Here is an 18,992-nt window from a genome sequence, read left to right as displayed (position 1 = left end):
CCCACCAGACCAAACAAATGAAGAGGAAATAGGCAGTCTATCTGAAAAAGAATTCAGAGTAATGATACTAAAGATGATCCAAAATCTTGGAAATGGAATGGAGAAAATACAAGAAACATTTAAGAAGGACCTGGAAGAACTAAAGAGCAAACAAACAATGATGAACAACACAATAAATGAAATTAAAAATTCACTAGAAGGAATCAATAGCTAATAACTGAGGCAGAAGAATGAATAAGTGACCTGAAATATAAAATAGTGGAAATTACCACAGAGCAGAATAAAGAGAAAAAGAATGAAAAGAATTGAGGACAGTCTCAGAGACTTCTGGGACAACATTAAACGAACCAACATTCGAATTATAGGGGTCCCAGAAGAAGAGAAAAAGAAAGGGACTGAGAAAATATTTGAAGAGATTATAGTTGAAAACTTCCTTAATATGGGAAAGGAAATAGTCAATCAAGTCCAGAAAGCACAGAGTCCCATACAGGATTAATTCAAGGAGAAACATGCCAAGACACATATTAATCAAACTATCAAAAATAAAATACAAAGAAAAAATATTAAAAGCAGCAAGAGAAAGCAACAAATAGCATACAAGGGAATCCCCATAAGGTTAACAGCTGATCTTTCAGCAGAAAATCTGCAAGCCAGACGGGAATGGTAGGACATATTTAAAGTGATGAAAGGGAAAAGCCTACAACAAAGATTACTCTACTCAGCAAGGAACTCATTCAGATTCGACAGAGAAACTAAAACCTTTCCAGACAAGCAAAAGCTAAGAGAATTCAGTACCACCAAACAAGCTTTACAACAAATGCTAAAGGAACTTTTCTATGCAGGAAACAGAAGAGAAGGAAAAGACCTACAATAACGAACCCAAAACAGTTAAGAAAATGGTAATAAGAACATATATAATCGATAACTACCTTAAATGTAAATGGATTAAATGCTCCAACCAAAAGACATAGACTGGCTGAATGGATACAAAAGCACGACCTGTATATATGCTGTCTACAAGAGACCCATTTCAGACCTACAGACACATAAGACTGAAAGTGAGGGGATGGAAAAAGATATTCCATGCAAATGGAAATTAAAAGAAGATGGAGTGCCAATTCTAATATCAAAAAATAGACATTAAAATAAAGACTATTCCAAGAGACAAAGAAGGACACTACGTAATGATCAATCTTGGATTGATCAAGGGATCAATCCAAGAAGAAGATATAACAATTATAAATATTTATGCACCCAATATAGGAGCACCTCAATACATAAGGCAAATGCTAACAGCCATAAAAGGGGAAATAGACAGTAAAACAGTCATCATGGGGGACTTTAACACTCCACTTTCACCAATGGACAGATCATCCAAAATGAAAATAAACAAGGAAACACAAGCTTTAAATGACACATTAAACAAGATGGACTTAATTGATATTTATAGAACATTCCATCCAAAAACAACAGAATACACTTTCTTCTCAAGTGCTCATGGAACATTCTCCAGGATAGATCATATCTTGGGTCACAAATCAAGCCTTGGTAAATTTAAGAAAATTGAAATCGTATCAAGTATCTTTTTCTACCACAATCTATGAGACTAGATATCAATTACAGAAAAAATCTGTAAAAAAAAATACAAATACATGGAGGCTAAACAACACACTACTAAATAGCAAAGAGATCACTGAAGAAATCAAAGAGGAAATTTAAAAAAATCTAGAAACAAATGACAGTGAAAAAACGACAACCCAAAATCTATGCGATGCAGCAAAAGCATTTCCAACAGGGGAGTTTAGAGCAATACAATCCTACCTCAAGAAACAAGAAAAATATCAGATAAACAACCTAACCTTACACCTAAAGCAATTAGAAAAAGAAGAACAAAAAGAACCACAAATTTTGCAGAAGAAAAGAAATCATAAAGATCAGATCAGAAATAAATGAAAAAGAAATGAAGGAAATGATAGCAAAGATCAATAAAACTAAAAGCTGACTCTTTGAGAAGATAAACAAAATTGATAAACCATTAGCCAGACTCATCAAAAAAAAAAAAAGGAGAAGACTCAAATCAATAGAATTAGAAAAGAAAAAGGAGAAGTAACAGCTGACCCTGCAGAAATACAAAGAATCATGAGGGATTACTACAAGCAATTATATGCCAATAAAATGGACAACCTGGAAGAAATAGGCAAATTCTTAGAAAAGCACAACCTTCCGAGACTGAAGCAGGAAGAAATAGAAAATATAAACAGACCAATCACAAGCACTTAAATTGAGACAATGATTAAAAATCTTCCAACAAACAAAAGCCCAGGACCAGATGGCTTCACAGGTGAATTCTATCAAACATTTAGAGAAGAGCTAACACCTATCCTTCTCACACTCTTCCAAAATATAGCAGAGGGAGGAACACTTGGAAGCTCATTCTACAAGGCCGCCATCAACCTGATACCAAAACCAGACAAAGCTGTCACAAAGAAAGAAAACTACAGGCCAATATCACTGATGAACACAGACGCGAAAATCCTCAACAAAATACTAGCAAACAGAATCCAGCAACACATTAAAAGGATCATACACCATGATCAAATGTGGTTTATCCCAGGAATGCAAGGACTCTTCAATATATGCAAATCAAGCAATGTGATACACCATATTAACAAATTGAAGGAGAAAACCATATGATCACCTCAATAGATGCAGAAAAAGCTTTTGACAAAATTCAACACCCATTTACGATAAAATGCCTCCAGAAAGTAGTCATAGAGGGAACTTACCTCAACATAATAAAGGCCATTTATGACAAACCCACAGCCAACATCATTCTCAATGGTGAAAAACAAACCATTTCCACTAAGATTAGGAACAAGGCAAGGTTGCCCTCTCTCACCACTATTATTCAACACAGTATTGGAAGCTTTAGCCACAGCAATCAGAGAAGAAAAAGAAATAACAGGAATCCAAATCGGAAAAGAAGAAATACAACTGTCACTGTTTGCAGATGACACAATACTATACATAGAGAATCCTAAAGATGCTACCAGAAAAGTACTAGAGCGAATCAATGACTTGGGGAAAGTAGCAGGATACAAAATTTATGCACAGAAATCTCTTGCATTCCTATACACTAATGATGAAAAATCTGAAAGAGAAATTAAGGAAACCCTCCCATTTACCGTTGCAACAAAAAGAATAAAATACCTAGGAATAAACATAACTAAGGAGACAAAATACCTGTATGCAGAAAACTATAAGACACTGATGCAAGAAAGTAAAGATGATACAAACGGATAGATATACCATGTTCTTGGATTAGGAGAATCAACATTGTGAAAATGACTATAATATCGAAAGCAATCTACAGATTCAGTGCAATCCCTGTCAATCTACCAATGGCATTTTTCATAGAACAAGAACAAAAAATTTCACAATTTGTATGGAAACACATAAGACCCCAAATAGCCAAATCTTGAGAAAGGAAAAGAGAGCTGGAGGAATCAGGATCTCTGACTTCAGACTATACTACAAAGCTACAGTAATCAAGACAGTATGGTACTGGCACAAAAACAAATATAGATCAATGGAACAGGATAGAAAGCCCAGAGATAAACCCAAGCACATATGGTCACCTTATCTTTGATAAAGGAGGCAGGAATATACAATGGAGAAAAGACACCTCTTCAATAAGTGGTGCTGGGAAAACTGGACAGCTACATGTAAAAGAATGAAATTAGACCGCTCCCTTACACCATACACAAAAACAAACTCAAATTGGATTAAAGACCTAAATATAAGGCCAGAGACTAGAAAACTCTTAGAAGACAATATATGCAGAACACTCTATGACATAAATCACAGCAAGATCCTTTTAGGCCCACCTCCTAGAGAAATGGAAATAAAAACAAAAATAAACAAATGGGACCTAATGAAACTTAAAAGCTATTGCACAGCAAAGGAAACCATAAACAAGATGAAAAGACAACCCTCAGAATGGGATAAAATATTTGCAAATGAAAGAATTGACCAAGGATTAATCTCCAAAATATAGAAGCAGCTCATGCAGCTCAATATCAAAAAATCAAACAACGCAATCCAAGAATGGGCAGAAGACCTAAATAGACATTTGTCCACAGAAGATATACAGATTGTCAACAAACACATGAAAGGATGTTCAACATCACTAATCATTAGAGAAATGCAGATCAAAACTACAATGAGGTATCACCTCACACCAGTCAGAATGACCATCATCCAAAAATCTACAAACTATAAATGCTGGAGAGGGTGTGGAGAAAAGGGAACCCTCTTGCACTGTTGGTGGGAATGTAAATTGATACAGCCACTATGGAGAACAGTATGGAGGTTCCTTAAAAAGCTAAATGTAGAACTACCATATGACCCAGCAATCCCACTACTGGGCATATACCCTGAGAAAACCATAATTCAAAAACAGTCATGTTCCACAGTGTTCATTGCAGCTCTATTTACAATAGCTAGAACATGGAAGCAACCTAAGTGTCCACTGACAGATGAATGGATAAAGAAGATGTGGTACATATATACAATGGAATTTTACTCAGCCATAAAAAGAAACGAAATTGAGTTATTTGTAGTGAGGTGGATGGACCTGGAGTCTGTCATACAGAGTGAAGTAAGTCAGAAAGAGAAAAACAAATACCGTATGCTAACACATATATATGGAATCTAAAAAAAAAAAAAAAAAAAAAAAAAAGGTTCTGAAGAACCTAGGGGCAGGACAGGAATAAAGACGCAGATGCAGGGAATGGACTTGAAGACACGGGCAGAGGGAAGTGTAAGCTGGGAGAAAGTGAGAGAGTGGCATGGACGTATATACACTACCAAATGTGAAATAGATAGCTAGTGGGAAGCAGCCGCATAGCACAGGGAGATCAGCTCCATGTTTTGTGACCACCTAGAGGGGTGGGATAGGGAGGGTGGGAGGGAGACACAAGAGGGAGGAGATATGGGGATATATGTATACGTATAGCTGTTTCACTTTGTTATACAGCAGAAACTAGCACAGCAATGTAAAGCAATTATACTCCAGTAAAGATGTTAAAAAAAAAAAACAAAAAAAAACAAGCCTGGAGTGCTTGCCAGTTGTGGGTAGGAGTGGCTGAAAGAGGTTAAAAGGAGATAAAACATGATATCAGACTTTGCAAAATCTTTACCCTCTACACATTCTTCTCTTTGTTCAGTCTTGTCCAGAACTAGGACTTCTTTCTAATGAGACCACAGGCTGTAAAACTTAGAAGCCAATATAAGATTTGGAGATGAATGGTTCCTGGGCTGGTTCTGTTAAAAGTTTGCTTCATTTTCTAAGTACTTGTGATTTTTTTTTTAACCTTTTCCATTTCTTTCTTTCCCTTTGTCTGTCAGCCCACCTCTGCCACTTTCTTCCCTTGCCCTGCTCCAAAGTGCTCCTTCCTTGGACCCCCACACATTTTGATAGCTTTGTCGCTTCCTTGCAGAGTGTGATTGGGGGAGTGTGTCTCAGCCAGTAACTGGAAGTAATTATGGAGACACCTGCAGACCAGCTCTGAACATCCTTGTTTTATGGGCATATAACATTCAGCCCTAAAAGTTTTACAGAACTCTTTTAAAGCCATTTCAACGCATGTCCTTTCCTCAAGCTGCCTGAGTTTCCTTTTTGTTTTGTTTTGTTTTATTTTTAATAGAAGTGACTTTGGGAATCATTCTCTTCGCCACGTGCTACGCTGGCGGTCTTGTGCTTAAGCTGGGAAAAGCCAGTTGGAACTTGGATACAGCATCACTTTGGGAGCTTGGCTGTCTGCTACTGAGATTTAATCTTTTAATCAGCAACTTCTCTCTTTTCTTCCCCTGCACCATCCTCTGGACCACACAACAACCCTGTCTTAGTGTTTTAGTTCGTCTCTTATAATCAAGGCTGAAAGGTCTCCTAAGAAGGCATTTGTGCTCCCCGCCAGTCCATTAAGCAACAGCTGCGCCACACATGGCCACCAGTTGCTAAATCCAGAAAGCCCCATTCATACTATGTTCTATGTACAAGTAAGTGGTACTGGCATGTAGTGAGTTGACCTTCCAGTAGAACATTCAGGTATGCAAGAAATGTAATTTTTATTTATTCTTCTATAATGAACTTTATACTTATTTTGAGCCCCGCTGTTGCTGGGTAGTACAGATTTATTCTTAGTCAATTGAGTTTCTTTTGCCTGGGTCTGTATCTAACTGCAGAGCTGACTTATAAATGCCAAGGCCATAGATGGAAGGATCCATTTTGTCCTTAGTTATCAGGTGATGCTGGTAACCTAAGATGACCCTTGTTCCTATCACAGGGTCCTTCACCTTCAGGGACTCTCTGGAAGGCTCTCTGTCACCCTGCCCTCTTAGCCTCACTGGTCAGCATTATTCTTTAGAACTGGTCTCCTTACTCAGGAATCCATCACTGGAATGAGGAAAAACCGCCCTGTTGTCAGATCACATGCACCTATTTTGAATCTTTATCCCTTTACTGGGGTCTCAAAGGAATGGATTACAGTCCATTTTATCCGGACCCACCACCGTCTATACATTACCATTATTTCCTTTTTATCTCTTTTCCTCCAGCTTAGGAGAATCTTTTCTAGGCTAAAACGTGGTGGTAGTGTTGGTGTGTCAGACAAGGATTACTTTCCTCCATTTATCCATCATGCTGGCTAAACCATGGAGTCCTCTCGGGGAATGGTATAGGTTTTGGAAATCTCACATCCAGAAAAGGACTTCTTTCCTTGCTTTTCACTCTGTAATGTAAGGTAATAAATGAATGCAGGTAATGAATGTATGCAAAAGAGTCTGGCAGTAGGGTAAGGGGGAGGGAGGCAAGGAACCACTTGGGTGAAATGTTAGTATTTCCAAAATGTTGCCCCTCAATTCACACTATTACTTCAAAATTTCCCCTGAGTAGGTGCTCTTGGTCTGGTGGTCAGTCCCTAGGAAGCCTTGTAGGAGAGGCGTTGGGGAGGTGAATGAGAGTAGAGAGAGTCTAATAGTGTCTCAGAGTGAAGACTGAAGGGCCAAGGTATGGTTGAAACATATATTGACCTGTCTTTCTACTTCCTGTTTCAAAATGGCAGGTGAGAGCAGAGAACACAAAGGAAGGAATTCTATTGTAGGAAAGGGAATCCCGTCCCTCCCATCCTATCACCACATTTATCCCTCAATTATGTTTTTTTTTTTTTTTTTTTTTTTTTTTTTTGCGGTATGCGGGCCTCTCACTGTTGTGGCCTCCCCCGTTGCGGAGCACAGGCTCCGGACGCGCAGGCTCCGGACGCGCAGGCTCAGCGGCCATGGCTCACGGGCCCAGCCGCTCCGCGGCATATGGGATCCTCCCAGACCGGGGCACGAACCCGTATCCCCTGCATCGGCAGGCGGACTCTCAACCACTTGCGCCACCAGGGAGGCCCCCCTCAATTATGTTTTAATTTTATCCTTCCAGATGAGAAAAGACAAAAATGGGCAGTGGTTTTGAGTGTAGGGAATGATAATTATAGTCTCTAAAACTAGAGAAGTAGGAAGGAAAAGGTCATTGACACTACATAAAAAGGAGTCTTGAACTTACCAGCAAGGTCTATGAAGAATTAAGCCTACTGTTCCAATCCCTTAAGATTTCCTTTCCTCCCACAGTCACTAATTTCAGGCTACTGCAGTATGCTGTCTGTGAAGAGAATGGGCACTTGTCTATTTGCAACTCTATCCAATTCATTTCTGTCTTCTGGGTGTCCCTGGGTCTTAAGATCAGAATAACATGGAAACAAAGTGTGAGCAGCCTAGAGGCAAATCAGAGCTCCTTATGTGAGGGTATTTGTCTACCTTGCCTGATGATGTCTGGTATCACTCTGTGAGGTCTGCCCAGTTTGTGATCAGACCCTAGCTTTCATTTTCTTGGTGAATGAAGATGGTGAGGTGGGAGCCAGTGAGGGGTGGGAGCAAATGAGTGTGTGTGACCAGGCTGCATTAGGTAATTATAATAATATTGACAAATAGTCTAATACACATTTTGAATTACGTTGTTCTGGAAAATAAGCTAAATGCTTATTTATCTGCATCACTGTCAATACTTCAATTTTTATAACAACCCTTTGAGGTAGGAACTCTTGTTATTTCCATTGAACAGATCGGGAAATAGCCTTAGCACTTTTAAAGAATGTCCCCCTAAATAAATACCAATACATTTCCAGTGAGAGTCCACAGCCAAAGAAGGAGCCCTGGTCACTCCAAAGGCCACTTAGTGTGAGAGAGCCTTCTGTGCAACGGTGTAAGGACCCACTTGTAACCTCTCGGAGTGTGACCCATGTTGTTGGTAACGAAAATGGAGGAAAGTGTGGGGCATAAGTACCCACTTCAGAAGATGATGCTGGTTTGCTTGAATATTAAAAATAGTCCTGGTAGGTAGCATTTTGTACTACCTTTTCCTGATTTCTATTAAGTTCCTCCTGGAAAAGAATTGCTCATTCCGCTGTGAGGGTAGGTTGAACCCAAGTGACAGAGAGGACAGGAAGGAGTTGCTACTCTTGGGACTTGGTTTTTACTTATTATATATCATGTCTTCTTCCTTCTTCTTTTTAAATTGAAATATGATTTACAATATTGTGTTAGTTTCAGGTGTACAGCAAAGTGATATATATATATATGTATATGCTTTTTCAGATTCTTTTCCATTATAGGTTATTACAAGATACTGAATATAGTCCCCTGTGCTATACAGTAGGTCCCTATTGTTTACCTATTTTATATATAGTAGTGTGTATACGTTAAGCCCATACTCCTAATATATCTCTCCCCCACCTGTACCCTTTGGTAACCATAAGTTTGTTTTCTATATCTGTGAGTCTATTTCTGTTTTGTAAATAAGTTCATTTGTATAATTTTTTAAAATAATATATAAGTGATATAAGTGATATCATATGATACTTGTCTTTCTCTGTCTGACTTACTTCACTTAGTATGATAATCTCTAGGTTCATCCATGTTGCTGTAGATGGTATTATGTCATTCTTTTTATGGCTGAGTAATATTCCATTGTGCATATGTACCACATCTTTATCCATTCATCTGTTGGTGGACATTTAGGTTGCTTCCATTTTTTGGCTATTGTAAAGAGTGCTACTATGAACATTGGAGTGCATATATCTTTTCGAATTAGAGTTTTTATCTTTTTCTGGATACATGCCCAGGAGAGAGATTGCAGGATCATATGGTAGCTCTATTTTTAGCTTCTTAAGGAACCTCCATACTGTTCTCCATAGTGGCTGTACCAATTTACATTCCCACCAACAGTGTAGGATGGTTCTCTTTTCTCCATACCCTCTTCTTTTTCCTTCTTAATGAAAAGTTTTCACCTTCCTCTTTTTATTTTTTGACCAACATTCCTCTTTAGATTTTGAGTCTTATGCCTCACTCAGACTTTGGCATGAGCGTGTGGGGTGTGTGTGTGTAATTTTCATCAAAATGTGAAAGAACTTTTATAAAGTAAACCATGAAATAAGTTAATGTCTTTCTTCCCCATGTGGGTGTATCAGTGTGTGTGTCTCTGAGTGATTAAAACCCACTCCCCTAATAACTTAACCAGTCTGTTTTAGCTGGAATAAAGAGGGATTGAGAACAGTGTGGGACGCCCATGCTCAGGAGAGAGGAAGGAGAGTACACACTTGCAGGAAGGGTGTGAGGATGAACAGGCAGTGAGTGGATCACTTGACCATCTGTAGCAGATAGAGAGTAGATGTCTGCGGCTGCTTGTTCCCAGCTTTTCCCCTTCTCCTCAGGCTACTGAGAGATGGGAGTCTGGGAACGCAGCTCACCAAGCCGAGGTGGTGACGGTCCATAACACAAATTTCTCCACATGGTTTTTATGATTGTCTCACTCAGTCCTGCATGCTAGCTCTCAGGGGCACAGGAAGAGAATAGGAAGGACTCTTAGCCATAAGCCTGTGTAGCCCCCTCACTTTGCAGAAGAGACCTTGGGAAAGGTTAAAGAGCAGGGCCAGTGTCACACAGCTAGTCAGGGTCAGGACCACATTTCAAAGTCCTTAAGTTCTAGTCTATAACCTTGGGGTCTACTGGACAGAATTACTGTAGGGTCTTGGTCTTCTTCCTTAACCTAGGTTGGTGTACACAGCACTTACTCCTGAATGAGAGTATGCCCTGTTCTAATTATATAGTAACTAAGCTCATTACTAGGTGTTCCATACAGATGATTTGGGGCTAGAAGTATCATCTCTCTGGAATCAAAAATATAACTGTCAGTAAATGTGTTCAAAGGCTTATGCTTTTTGTTAAAATTTAAGTGCCGTATGGTTAAATCTATATTCTCCTGCTTTGAGGATGTGTGTTAAGGGTGCTGTGGTTGAGAACTCTGGCCAGTTGTCCTTGGTATGGAGGAAATTTGCTGGCAGGGCTGAGGATTTGCATGTTTATGCTTTTTCCTCCTCTTATAAATAACCAGGTTTATTGAAAGGAGACTGTGAATATTTTTAGATTTGGAAAAATCTCATTTGGACTTGAGGCAGAGACTTCTAGAGGTTGATAAGAAACCTACTATTATCAGGACCACGCTCATATCCACTTTGAGTGCCCCAAGGCCACACTCCCAGCCTATGTCTTTGACACATGCTACTTTTGCTAGCCCTTCTTCCTGGAACCTTATTTCTGTTCAGCTCTAGTTCCTTTCTCTGCTGCTAGAGGAGATCCCAAGAGAACTTGTCTTGGACTTAACCATAGGATGAGGAGGTATTTGACATTTGCTCAGGGGCAAGAATATGGATAGAAAATAACTATTGATTGGGAAGCTTTTTGGTATTTGGTAGTATTTCATGCATTGTGCTCTGAGTAATTCAGTATTCCAGATGTCAAAAGGTATTCTACCCCAAACAGGTTCTGTGTTCAAATAAATTTGGGGCACAAAGGATTAAACAAAATTGCTGCAGGACTTTTCAGAACCTTTAACAAAACAGTTCTCAGGTACAATGTGAATCTTCCAGAGGACGTATGGCATGCTACCTTTCTTTCTTCAAGCATATTTAACCACTGATACTACTTTTTTTTTTGCAAAGTATCACCCAGGACCGGAGTTTATGGACACAATTTGGGAAAAACTACTCAACGTAGATACTCAAAACTTATAGGCAAGTTGTAGCCTTTCAAAGTTTGATTCTGGCAAATTGGTATAAACAATTTGGAGAGAACAAAAACGTGTTCTGTTAGAATCCTCATTGATGTGAAGGTCAATATTGCTGTTGGAGAACTGAGAGCATAATGGTGTATAACTTTGATGATAATTATTACTGAAATTGGATATGTAAACATGAAGCGGAAGGCATCTTGAAAGATGGAAATTCATTTTACCAGGTTTATTCAAATACTGGACACCCTGGATGTTTTTTAAATAGATCTGTTTTCAAACTAATTTTTACATATAGGTTGACATAATAATGATGCACAAATGTATAAAATTATACAGGATATATTTTTATAAAAGGAAAAAATAATGTTGAATGTTTACTGGAAGTAATAGAAATGATAAACAAGGAAGATGAAGTCTAGCTTTCTTTTAGATGTGAAAGTAGACAGTATATCTCAGGACAAGTCTAAGCATGGCTTGGTTAATGTCAGCATGTCTGGGTAGACTAGAAGAAACTAGAACTTGGATTTAGAAACTGCCCTTTGCAATAAGGTAGTCCCTAAAAAGGCAGATTGAGCTGCCCATTACAGAAACCAATGGGTGTGGCACCAGATACCCTGGTGACTGTATCCTGCCCATAAAACCATGTATGTAGTTGTCTATAGGGTATTGTATAGAGTTCAGGAATGGGACATATTGAATATAATCTGGCAAAAGAAAGGCAGGGCTGTTCTTCTGGGGGGCCCACTATACTCAGCAGACTATTGATACAGGGAGGACTTAGGTAGGAGGAATGAAGCAAGTCTGGGGAACTGGGATTGGATCTGGGACACAAGGGCAGGATCAGCCTGGAAATATAGCTAGGGTGACTCTGGACACCAGAGGGTTGGTCCAGAGCTGTTGACATTCCCTGTTCCAGGTACTGGAGATGAAGATGGGTCTGATCCTGACAATGTTTAGGGGTGAAGAAGGAAAGTCTTCCATGGAGAGAGGAGAGAAGCAGAGATTGGGAGCTAGACAGATAGAAGTTGGGACACTCAGAGATCCTTAGCCTTTTCTTTTGTAATATACAGTGATACCACTAGGTCTTTCATCTAAGCCCAGATTGGATGCAATGGATGGAACTCTTCTCTGAAACACCTCCCTTGGTGTTCTCAGGGAGATTTGGGAGGAATGAGAGTGGAGCAAATTCCTGTAGTGCCCATGACATTCGGAATTTCATGGTAGTTCAGTTGGACTTGTCCTTTGTCTCAATGGTTGTTAGCTCCTTGAGATTAGGGGTCATAAAATCAGAAGCAGCATGTACAACTGTCATTTACTAAACTCCTTCAATATGCCAAATGCTTTAAAAAAGGAGTGCTCTCATCTCCACTTTACAGACAACAAAACTGAGCTTCTAGAAGGTCAGATAGCTGTTCAAGTCCTCAGAGAATCGCATGTGCTTTCACTTAGACCAATGGCTCTCAACCTGGGAAGTTTTAAAAAATACTGAGGCATGTACCCTATCCTCAACTATTTGGATTCATTTCACTGGGGCTGGCATTTGGACATCTGTATTTTTCAACAGGTGATTTTAATGCACAGCCAGGGCTGAGAATCCTGGCCCTCTATAATGTCACGTTGTCTGTATTGTTATCCCTGGCATTTAATACAGCACTCACCCAAGACAGAGGTTAAAGACATGTTTATTGATTGGTTCAGAAGGTATCTGTGGCCAGAGGGAAGACCGAGGACTGAATGCCACTAGAAGTTATAAAGCATCCCCTTAGAGGCTGGAATTGAACATTCAATGTTTATCAGAAGACAGAGGGTGGCTATTCATTACATGCTTAGAGATGTTTTGCAAACCTTCCATTACAGGTGGTGTTGTCCTCAACCCAGCCTATTATGGCATGCCTGGCCACACCAACATCATGATCCATGAGGTGGGGCATGTCCTGGGACTCTACCATGTCTTCAAAGGGGTCAGTGAAAGAGAATCCTGTGACGACCCCTGCAGGGAGACGGTGCCATCTATGGATACAGGAGACCTCTGTGCCGACACTGCCCCCACTCCCAAGAGTAAGCTGTGCCAGGACCCAGAGCCTATCAATGACACCTGTGGCTTCACCCACTTCCCAGGGGCTCCGTTCAGCAACTACATGAGTTATACAGGTATCACAACAGTCCTGATGTCTTTGTTTTTATTAAGATTACATGGGAGCCTTTTGGGGCCGGGAGGGTGGAGGTATGGGAATTAGAGAGGATTATCAAGCAGTCATGCATGCCAGAGAGTTGAAGTGTATTTGTCATGGCATATTCTTTTTTTTTTTTCATGTCTTTGAAGAACTTAAAAAAATATTGAAATATTAAGGGGTCTCATTGACTAGATTCTCCTCCACTAAAAATTAAAAAATAAGCATATTTGTATCTCAATTAAAAAGAGGGAGAAAGCCAAAAGCTCTCTTGAGAGCCCTTTCACCTCTAGAACTTGGTTATTTTGCTTCTTTCCCATATTCGTAGGGATTTACTCTGAAGGAGAGTCCAAAGGTGATGGAGAAAGAGGTTTCTGGTTCAAAGTGGCTCTTTGTACTATTTTTGAAGTTGGTCAAGGAGATGGCCCTGGTTAATTTTAAGCTCAGAGTTCCTTTTTCTGTTATGTCATTTTTTTAAAAGTATCAGATTCTCTCTTCTTCCAGCACTAGACAAGGGCGGATTCTTAGCTTGCCTACAGAAAATGGTGCTGTTTCATTTAAAAAATGGTACTTTCTTGGTCCTGGTTTTGTTGTCTTGGATTATTCTTCTTCTTTGTCCTTTCACACACCTCCCTTGTTTCTGTCAAAAAGTAATACTACTCATCATCTCCTGATAATGGACTTAAATTTATCCCTAAAATCAAGGACTGATGTGATTTGATGACTTATTCCAGTGGTGAAGGAAGGAAGTAATTTTTCTATAACATCCAGGGGCTTCTTGGTGATAAGTTCTAGATAACTATCCAAAAAAAAAAAAAAAAAAGAAAGGAAGAAAAGATAACTGACAGATGCTGACCATGCCTTTGCAGGGAAGAAAAAGTGCTGAGCTGGTCCTGTCGGTCACCCATCAGTATATTCCTATCTAAGTCTCATCTTGGTGCATGATTCAGGTACATCAAATTCATAAGGACCAGCATCCTTGCCTCTCCCAACAAGCACACAGTGGCCCTTGCCAGGGCAGAGAGACCAGGCAATGGGGTGCGGAGGGCAGAGCTATTTAGGCACCGCCTTTGAAATGGACAGAGGAAACATCTAAGAAGCAGAGGGGAGTGCTTCACTGGTGGGCCTTCATGGAAGAAGGCCTGGAAGCTAAGATAACTCCTTTTCTAACCCTGTGAAAAATGCACCTAATAGGAAATTTTACCAGCTCTAAAAGGAAGTTGAGGATCACCATTCCCAGTCCTGCTGCCTGCTTGACTTTTTGGCTTTCTCTCCTCTTGAGCATCTCCATGAATACTCACTAACCTGGGCCAAAGTCATTGGGCATAAAGCAGGTGTCTGCAACTCCACACACGTTCACGAATTAAAAGGCCATATGCTGAAACACTGCCATCTTGTGGTTTCCTGAATAAGCAATGTCAGCTCAGAGCAGCCCTGAACCCCAGGGCATGAGTCTCACTCTGGCCAACATCAAGGTAAACATCAAGCCCAACTTTAGAGATAAGCCAGTGCTCTTCTCTGCCTTCTCTTTCCCACTTCCAGCCTAGCTATTTCCTGGCAAAATCTATCCCTACCTCGGTGGACATTACAGGTTAAAACCTCCATCTCTCTTGTTCCCTTTTTTGTCTCTGCAGATGACGACTGCACTGACAGCTTCACCCCTAACCAAGTGGCCCGAATGCACTGCTATTTGGACCTTGTATATCAGCAATGGACTCAAAGCCGAAAGCCCACCCCCATTCCCATCCCACCCATGGTCATCGGGCAGACCCCCCTGTCCCTCACTATCCACTGGCTGCCTCCAATTAGTGGAGTTGTGTATGACAGGTGAGAGAGGCACTGGTATCTTTCTCTGTGGCATTTCTTGTGAACAGGGGGAAGGACGTGAAGTTGGGGGAACCCCAGTTTGGAACTCTGAATATGCCCTGCTACTCAGGGCTGCCTCCGCCACCCTGCTCAGTACTCATCTCCTGAGCAGAGCTCATGGGGCTCTCACGTCAGCCAGTGGTGCATCGTACGTGCCCACTCCTTGACGAGGGGCATCCGGATGTTTCCAGAAATCACATCTCGTGGGCTTCTAGGAGCTGCGAAGGGGTTGACAAATGTGATAAAAAAAAATGACCTGACAAAACTGAGATGGCATTTGCCACCTGTCCAGGTCAGCTGTTCCTCCTTGGTGTAAGGGTGGAGCAGGGCTCGCTACTTGCACAGTGGTGTCTGGAAGAATGGAAGTAAGGTATGTTCCTCCAGGCAGTTCTGGGGATGAGTGGGTGGCCGGCGACTCAAGCTGTGCATCAGGGGCTTAACTGGCTCGTGTGGGCATTTCTAGTGCCTCCTCTGTGTCCTGTTGTACCCCGTGCCTACCCCACGCCTACCCCACGTATGGCTACTGTCTTGCGGAATTGTCATTATCTGTTCATTTTCCTATCTGCTCCACTACTCAACTGGTAATTCCTTGGGGTCAGGACTATTTTTTGTATCTTTGTCTCTTGGCCTGCCAATAAACAACTAATTCATGTTTATTGAAGAGAATCATTACACCTTAACTTGGTTTTTATTCATCCTTTGCATATTGGTATAATGAATACCAGGAAAATTTTTGTGGAAAAGAGAGAAGGTAGGAAAAGGATGACATCTGACAATTGGTGGGAGGATGGGGGAATGCGGTTTAACTGAAAAGGGCCAGAACCCCATCCACGACCTGCTCTCCGTTTTCAAAACCTACCACTGTGGGCTATTCGGTCCTTGTATGTGTGAGGCACTGTGCGAGGTATTTTACCTGCAATTGTCTTATTTAGTCCTTGCAGCGAGCCCGATCTCTGTTATATAAGTGAGGAATCCGAGGCTTAGAGAAGCACACGGTGGCTAGCCCGGGACACCACAGCTGGATAGAGCTGAATTGGGTGTATCCCCTAGAATTGCAGAAATGGAGGACATGGCATAGATTGTTTCTTTGAATTTAGAGCTTTCCCCTTTAGCAGGTGGAGTGTCCCTCATCTGTGTGTCACGCTTCCCTTCTGGGTGTCAGATCCCAACTAGGGAGCTGAATGTCCCTGAAGCATGTTCCTGTGTACTCCAGCTTTGCAGAAAGCCTGGGAGAGAGGACAGGGAGAGACAGGGATGGGAGGAAGCAGGTGAACCATTTTTCAAAGTGGCTTTCCCGGCCTTCTGGGATCTTGGAACCTGTCCTGGACACCTGGTGGACACTTAATGCATGATTGCTTAGACCCCGCAATCCTATAAGGCAGTTTTGATTGTCCTCGGCACCCGAGCTCTCATGGGTTCCTTCTGTGAGTCACCATATATCTCTGTGCTGTGTGTAAGAATCCTCTTCCTGCACGTGTGACCTCGTGCAGCTTGGGTTACCCTGGCGGAACAATAGGTCCTCTGTGGGCATGTGCAGGCCCATGTTTTACATCAGTTTATGTAACACGTGTAAACAATTTAATCTTTCAATTCTCTCTCTGGTACAAACGTTACGATAAAGCAGACATCAGTGCTGGCTTGCTGCGAGGCTGTTGGCAGAAAAGGCTGCAGTTGGCTTCCTTTTCTCAATGAGGTGGGCTACAGCGCTGAGGCCTCCTGACACGTGCATCGGGGAAACTCACGTCACGTACCCCCCGATTTGTGTCACACTCGGAGTTATGTTTACTCCTCCCCAGTAGGTATTTGGAATCCTTATGTCAGAGAGGAGCCCAACCACGCACTAAGCAGCGGCCCCGGAAGAGCCAAGTGCATCAGGGAAATGTGGTTTGGAGTTGCGTCCGCAACAGAAGTGAGCGCTGACTGCAGTCGGGGTTTGGAGTTAACGACACCTTTTGGTTGCCAAAGTACTGGACACTTGATGGTGTTTGGGAACTTGCTCAGAGGAATTAAGAAACTTGTTGTGACTTTAGGCAATTTACTTCATCCCTCTGAGCCTGAGTGTCCTCGTTTGTAAACAGGGTTCTTACAGGGATTAGAAATAATTTATGAAAAGCACCTAGTGGAACAATGCCAGGTATATATGGTGCTTAATAAATGGGAGCTGGTAGCATACTTATTACCCTTATTCAGCAATACTGTTTTTCCATTATATTGCAAGATTTTACTTTTCTCCCTCTACTTGTTGAGAGACCTTGATTTGATGCCTCCGTTTGCAGATGGATCGTTCACAATTGGGCTTCCACAACCTATTAAGTGTAAAATAAGCTACCAGGATATATTGTACACCACAGGGAATATAGCCAATGTCTCCTAATAGCTGTAAATGGAGTATAACCTTTAAAAATGAATTGCTGTATTGTATACATATAACTTTTATAATATTGTACAGCAACTATCCTTCAATAAATTTAAAAAAAAGATTCTAAGTATCAGAGACAGGCCTCATCAAGTGATTTCCCCTTGTTATTCAGCTGTTGTTGTCATTACCTCTTCAAGATATGGTGCTTGAAGAGCTCTTCATAGGTGTATTAGTAGTCTCAAGGATGCGCATAGAACAAGCTCTCACAGAGGGACTGCTGAGGCCAGTCGGTGTCCTAACTGCTGGGCATAGAAAAATCGAGCTTGGTCTGGATCTGCTCACAGGCAAAGGAGGAGGAATAGGAATGGGGATTCTCAACACCACAGATCAGTGCCCTACAATGGGAGCCAGAATGTACACTGGGTGCCCAGAAAAGAGAATGCTGGCCATCCAGAGGAGTCAGGCTAAGTGCCACTGCAAAGGTTACATTTGCATGGGTTTTGAAGGATGAGTAGGAGCTTGCTAAACAGAGAAGCTTAGAAAGCCTCTTTAGCCAGAGAGAGAACAGCAGGTTTCACAGAGTTATGTGAAGGGTATGATGTATTTGTGAAATGGTGATTAGTTATTGTGATGGGAACATAAATGAAATTCATGAAGGGACTGAAGTAGGTAAGGCTGGAGCTATCCTCTGAAGGACGCTGAATCATGATAAGCAGTTTAGATGTATCCCTATAGGCAATGGAGAGCCAAGGAGTGTTACATTTCCTATGACTTTTATTGTATGTGTGTGATTAAATGTAGAGAGTTAAAACATAAGACCACATATAACTGATATGTTTACTGTGAAAATTGTTGTCTGTTTCAGTTGGGGGAATGCGAGGAGGCTTTGGATGACTTATTGAGAGTCAGAGTATAAGTCGTTTTATGTTGAAAGATTCAGATTGTAATTATTTTATGTTGACTGGATAGAAGGCCTCTTTCATCTCCACAGGCCTCCTTTATGACTTAGTTAAATTCTTCTGCTTCATAACCTTGAGATTTTCATGTCACTATGAATTTTGCAGAGATGAGGTCTACACAAGAAGGAAATGAGTTGAGAAATAGTTGTGTTCTCAGTTACCCACTAAGGCCTCACTCCCTATTGCCACTCCCATGCCCCAAAGGTCTTGTGAATTTCGTTATCCCAATTCCTCTGATCTATTCTCCCCATCTCTACCCCTGCCCATTGTTTTCCCAGGGTCCCGGGCAGCGTGTGTGGTGCCTGCACTGAAGATGGGACATTCCGTCAGTACGTGCACACAGCTTCCTCCCGGCGCGTGTGTGACTCCTCGGGTTACTGGACCCCAGAGGAGGCTGTGGGTAAAGGACCATGACTTTTTCATTTACACCTTGGTGGTCAAGGTGGACATGGGGGGTGGAGGTAAAG

General features: G+C 41.3%; 1 protein-coding gene across 1 annotated transcript in view; it reads left to right on the top strand.

Annotated features, from left to right (window-relative positions):
• Positions 1 to 18,992, top strand: part of PAPPA2 (pappalysin 2) — a 297,667-nt gene that overhangs the window by 111,125 nt on the left and 167,550 nt on the right. Inside the window, exons 4-6 of the mRNA XM_060088558.1 lie at positions 13,028 to 13,321; positions 14,976 to 15,168; positions 18,804 to 18,925. Coding sequence (XP_059944541.1) covers positions 13,028 to 13,321; positions 14,976 to 15,168; positions 18,804 to 18,925 — 609 coding nt within the window. The remainder of the gene's footprint in view (positions 1 to 13,027; positions 13,322 to 14,975; positions 15,169 to 18,803; positions 18,926 to 18,992) is intronic.

Source organism: Mesoplodon densirostris, chromosome 2 (assembly GCF_025265405.1).
Source record: "Mesoplodon densirostris isolate mMesDen1 chromosome 2, mMesDen1 primary haplotype, whole genome shotgun sequence".
Lineage (NCBI taxonomy): Eukaryota > Metazoa > Chordata > Mammalia > Artiodactyla > Ziphiidae > Mesoplodon > Mesoplodon densirostris.
This window is presented reverse-complemented; position numbering and strand designations above follow the sequence as displayed.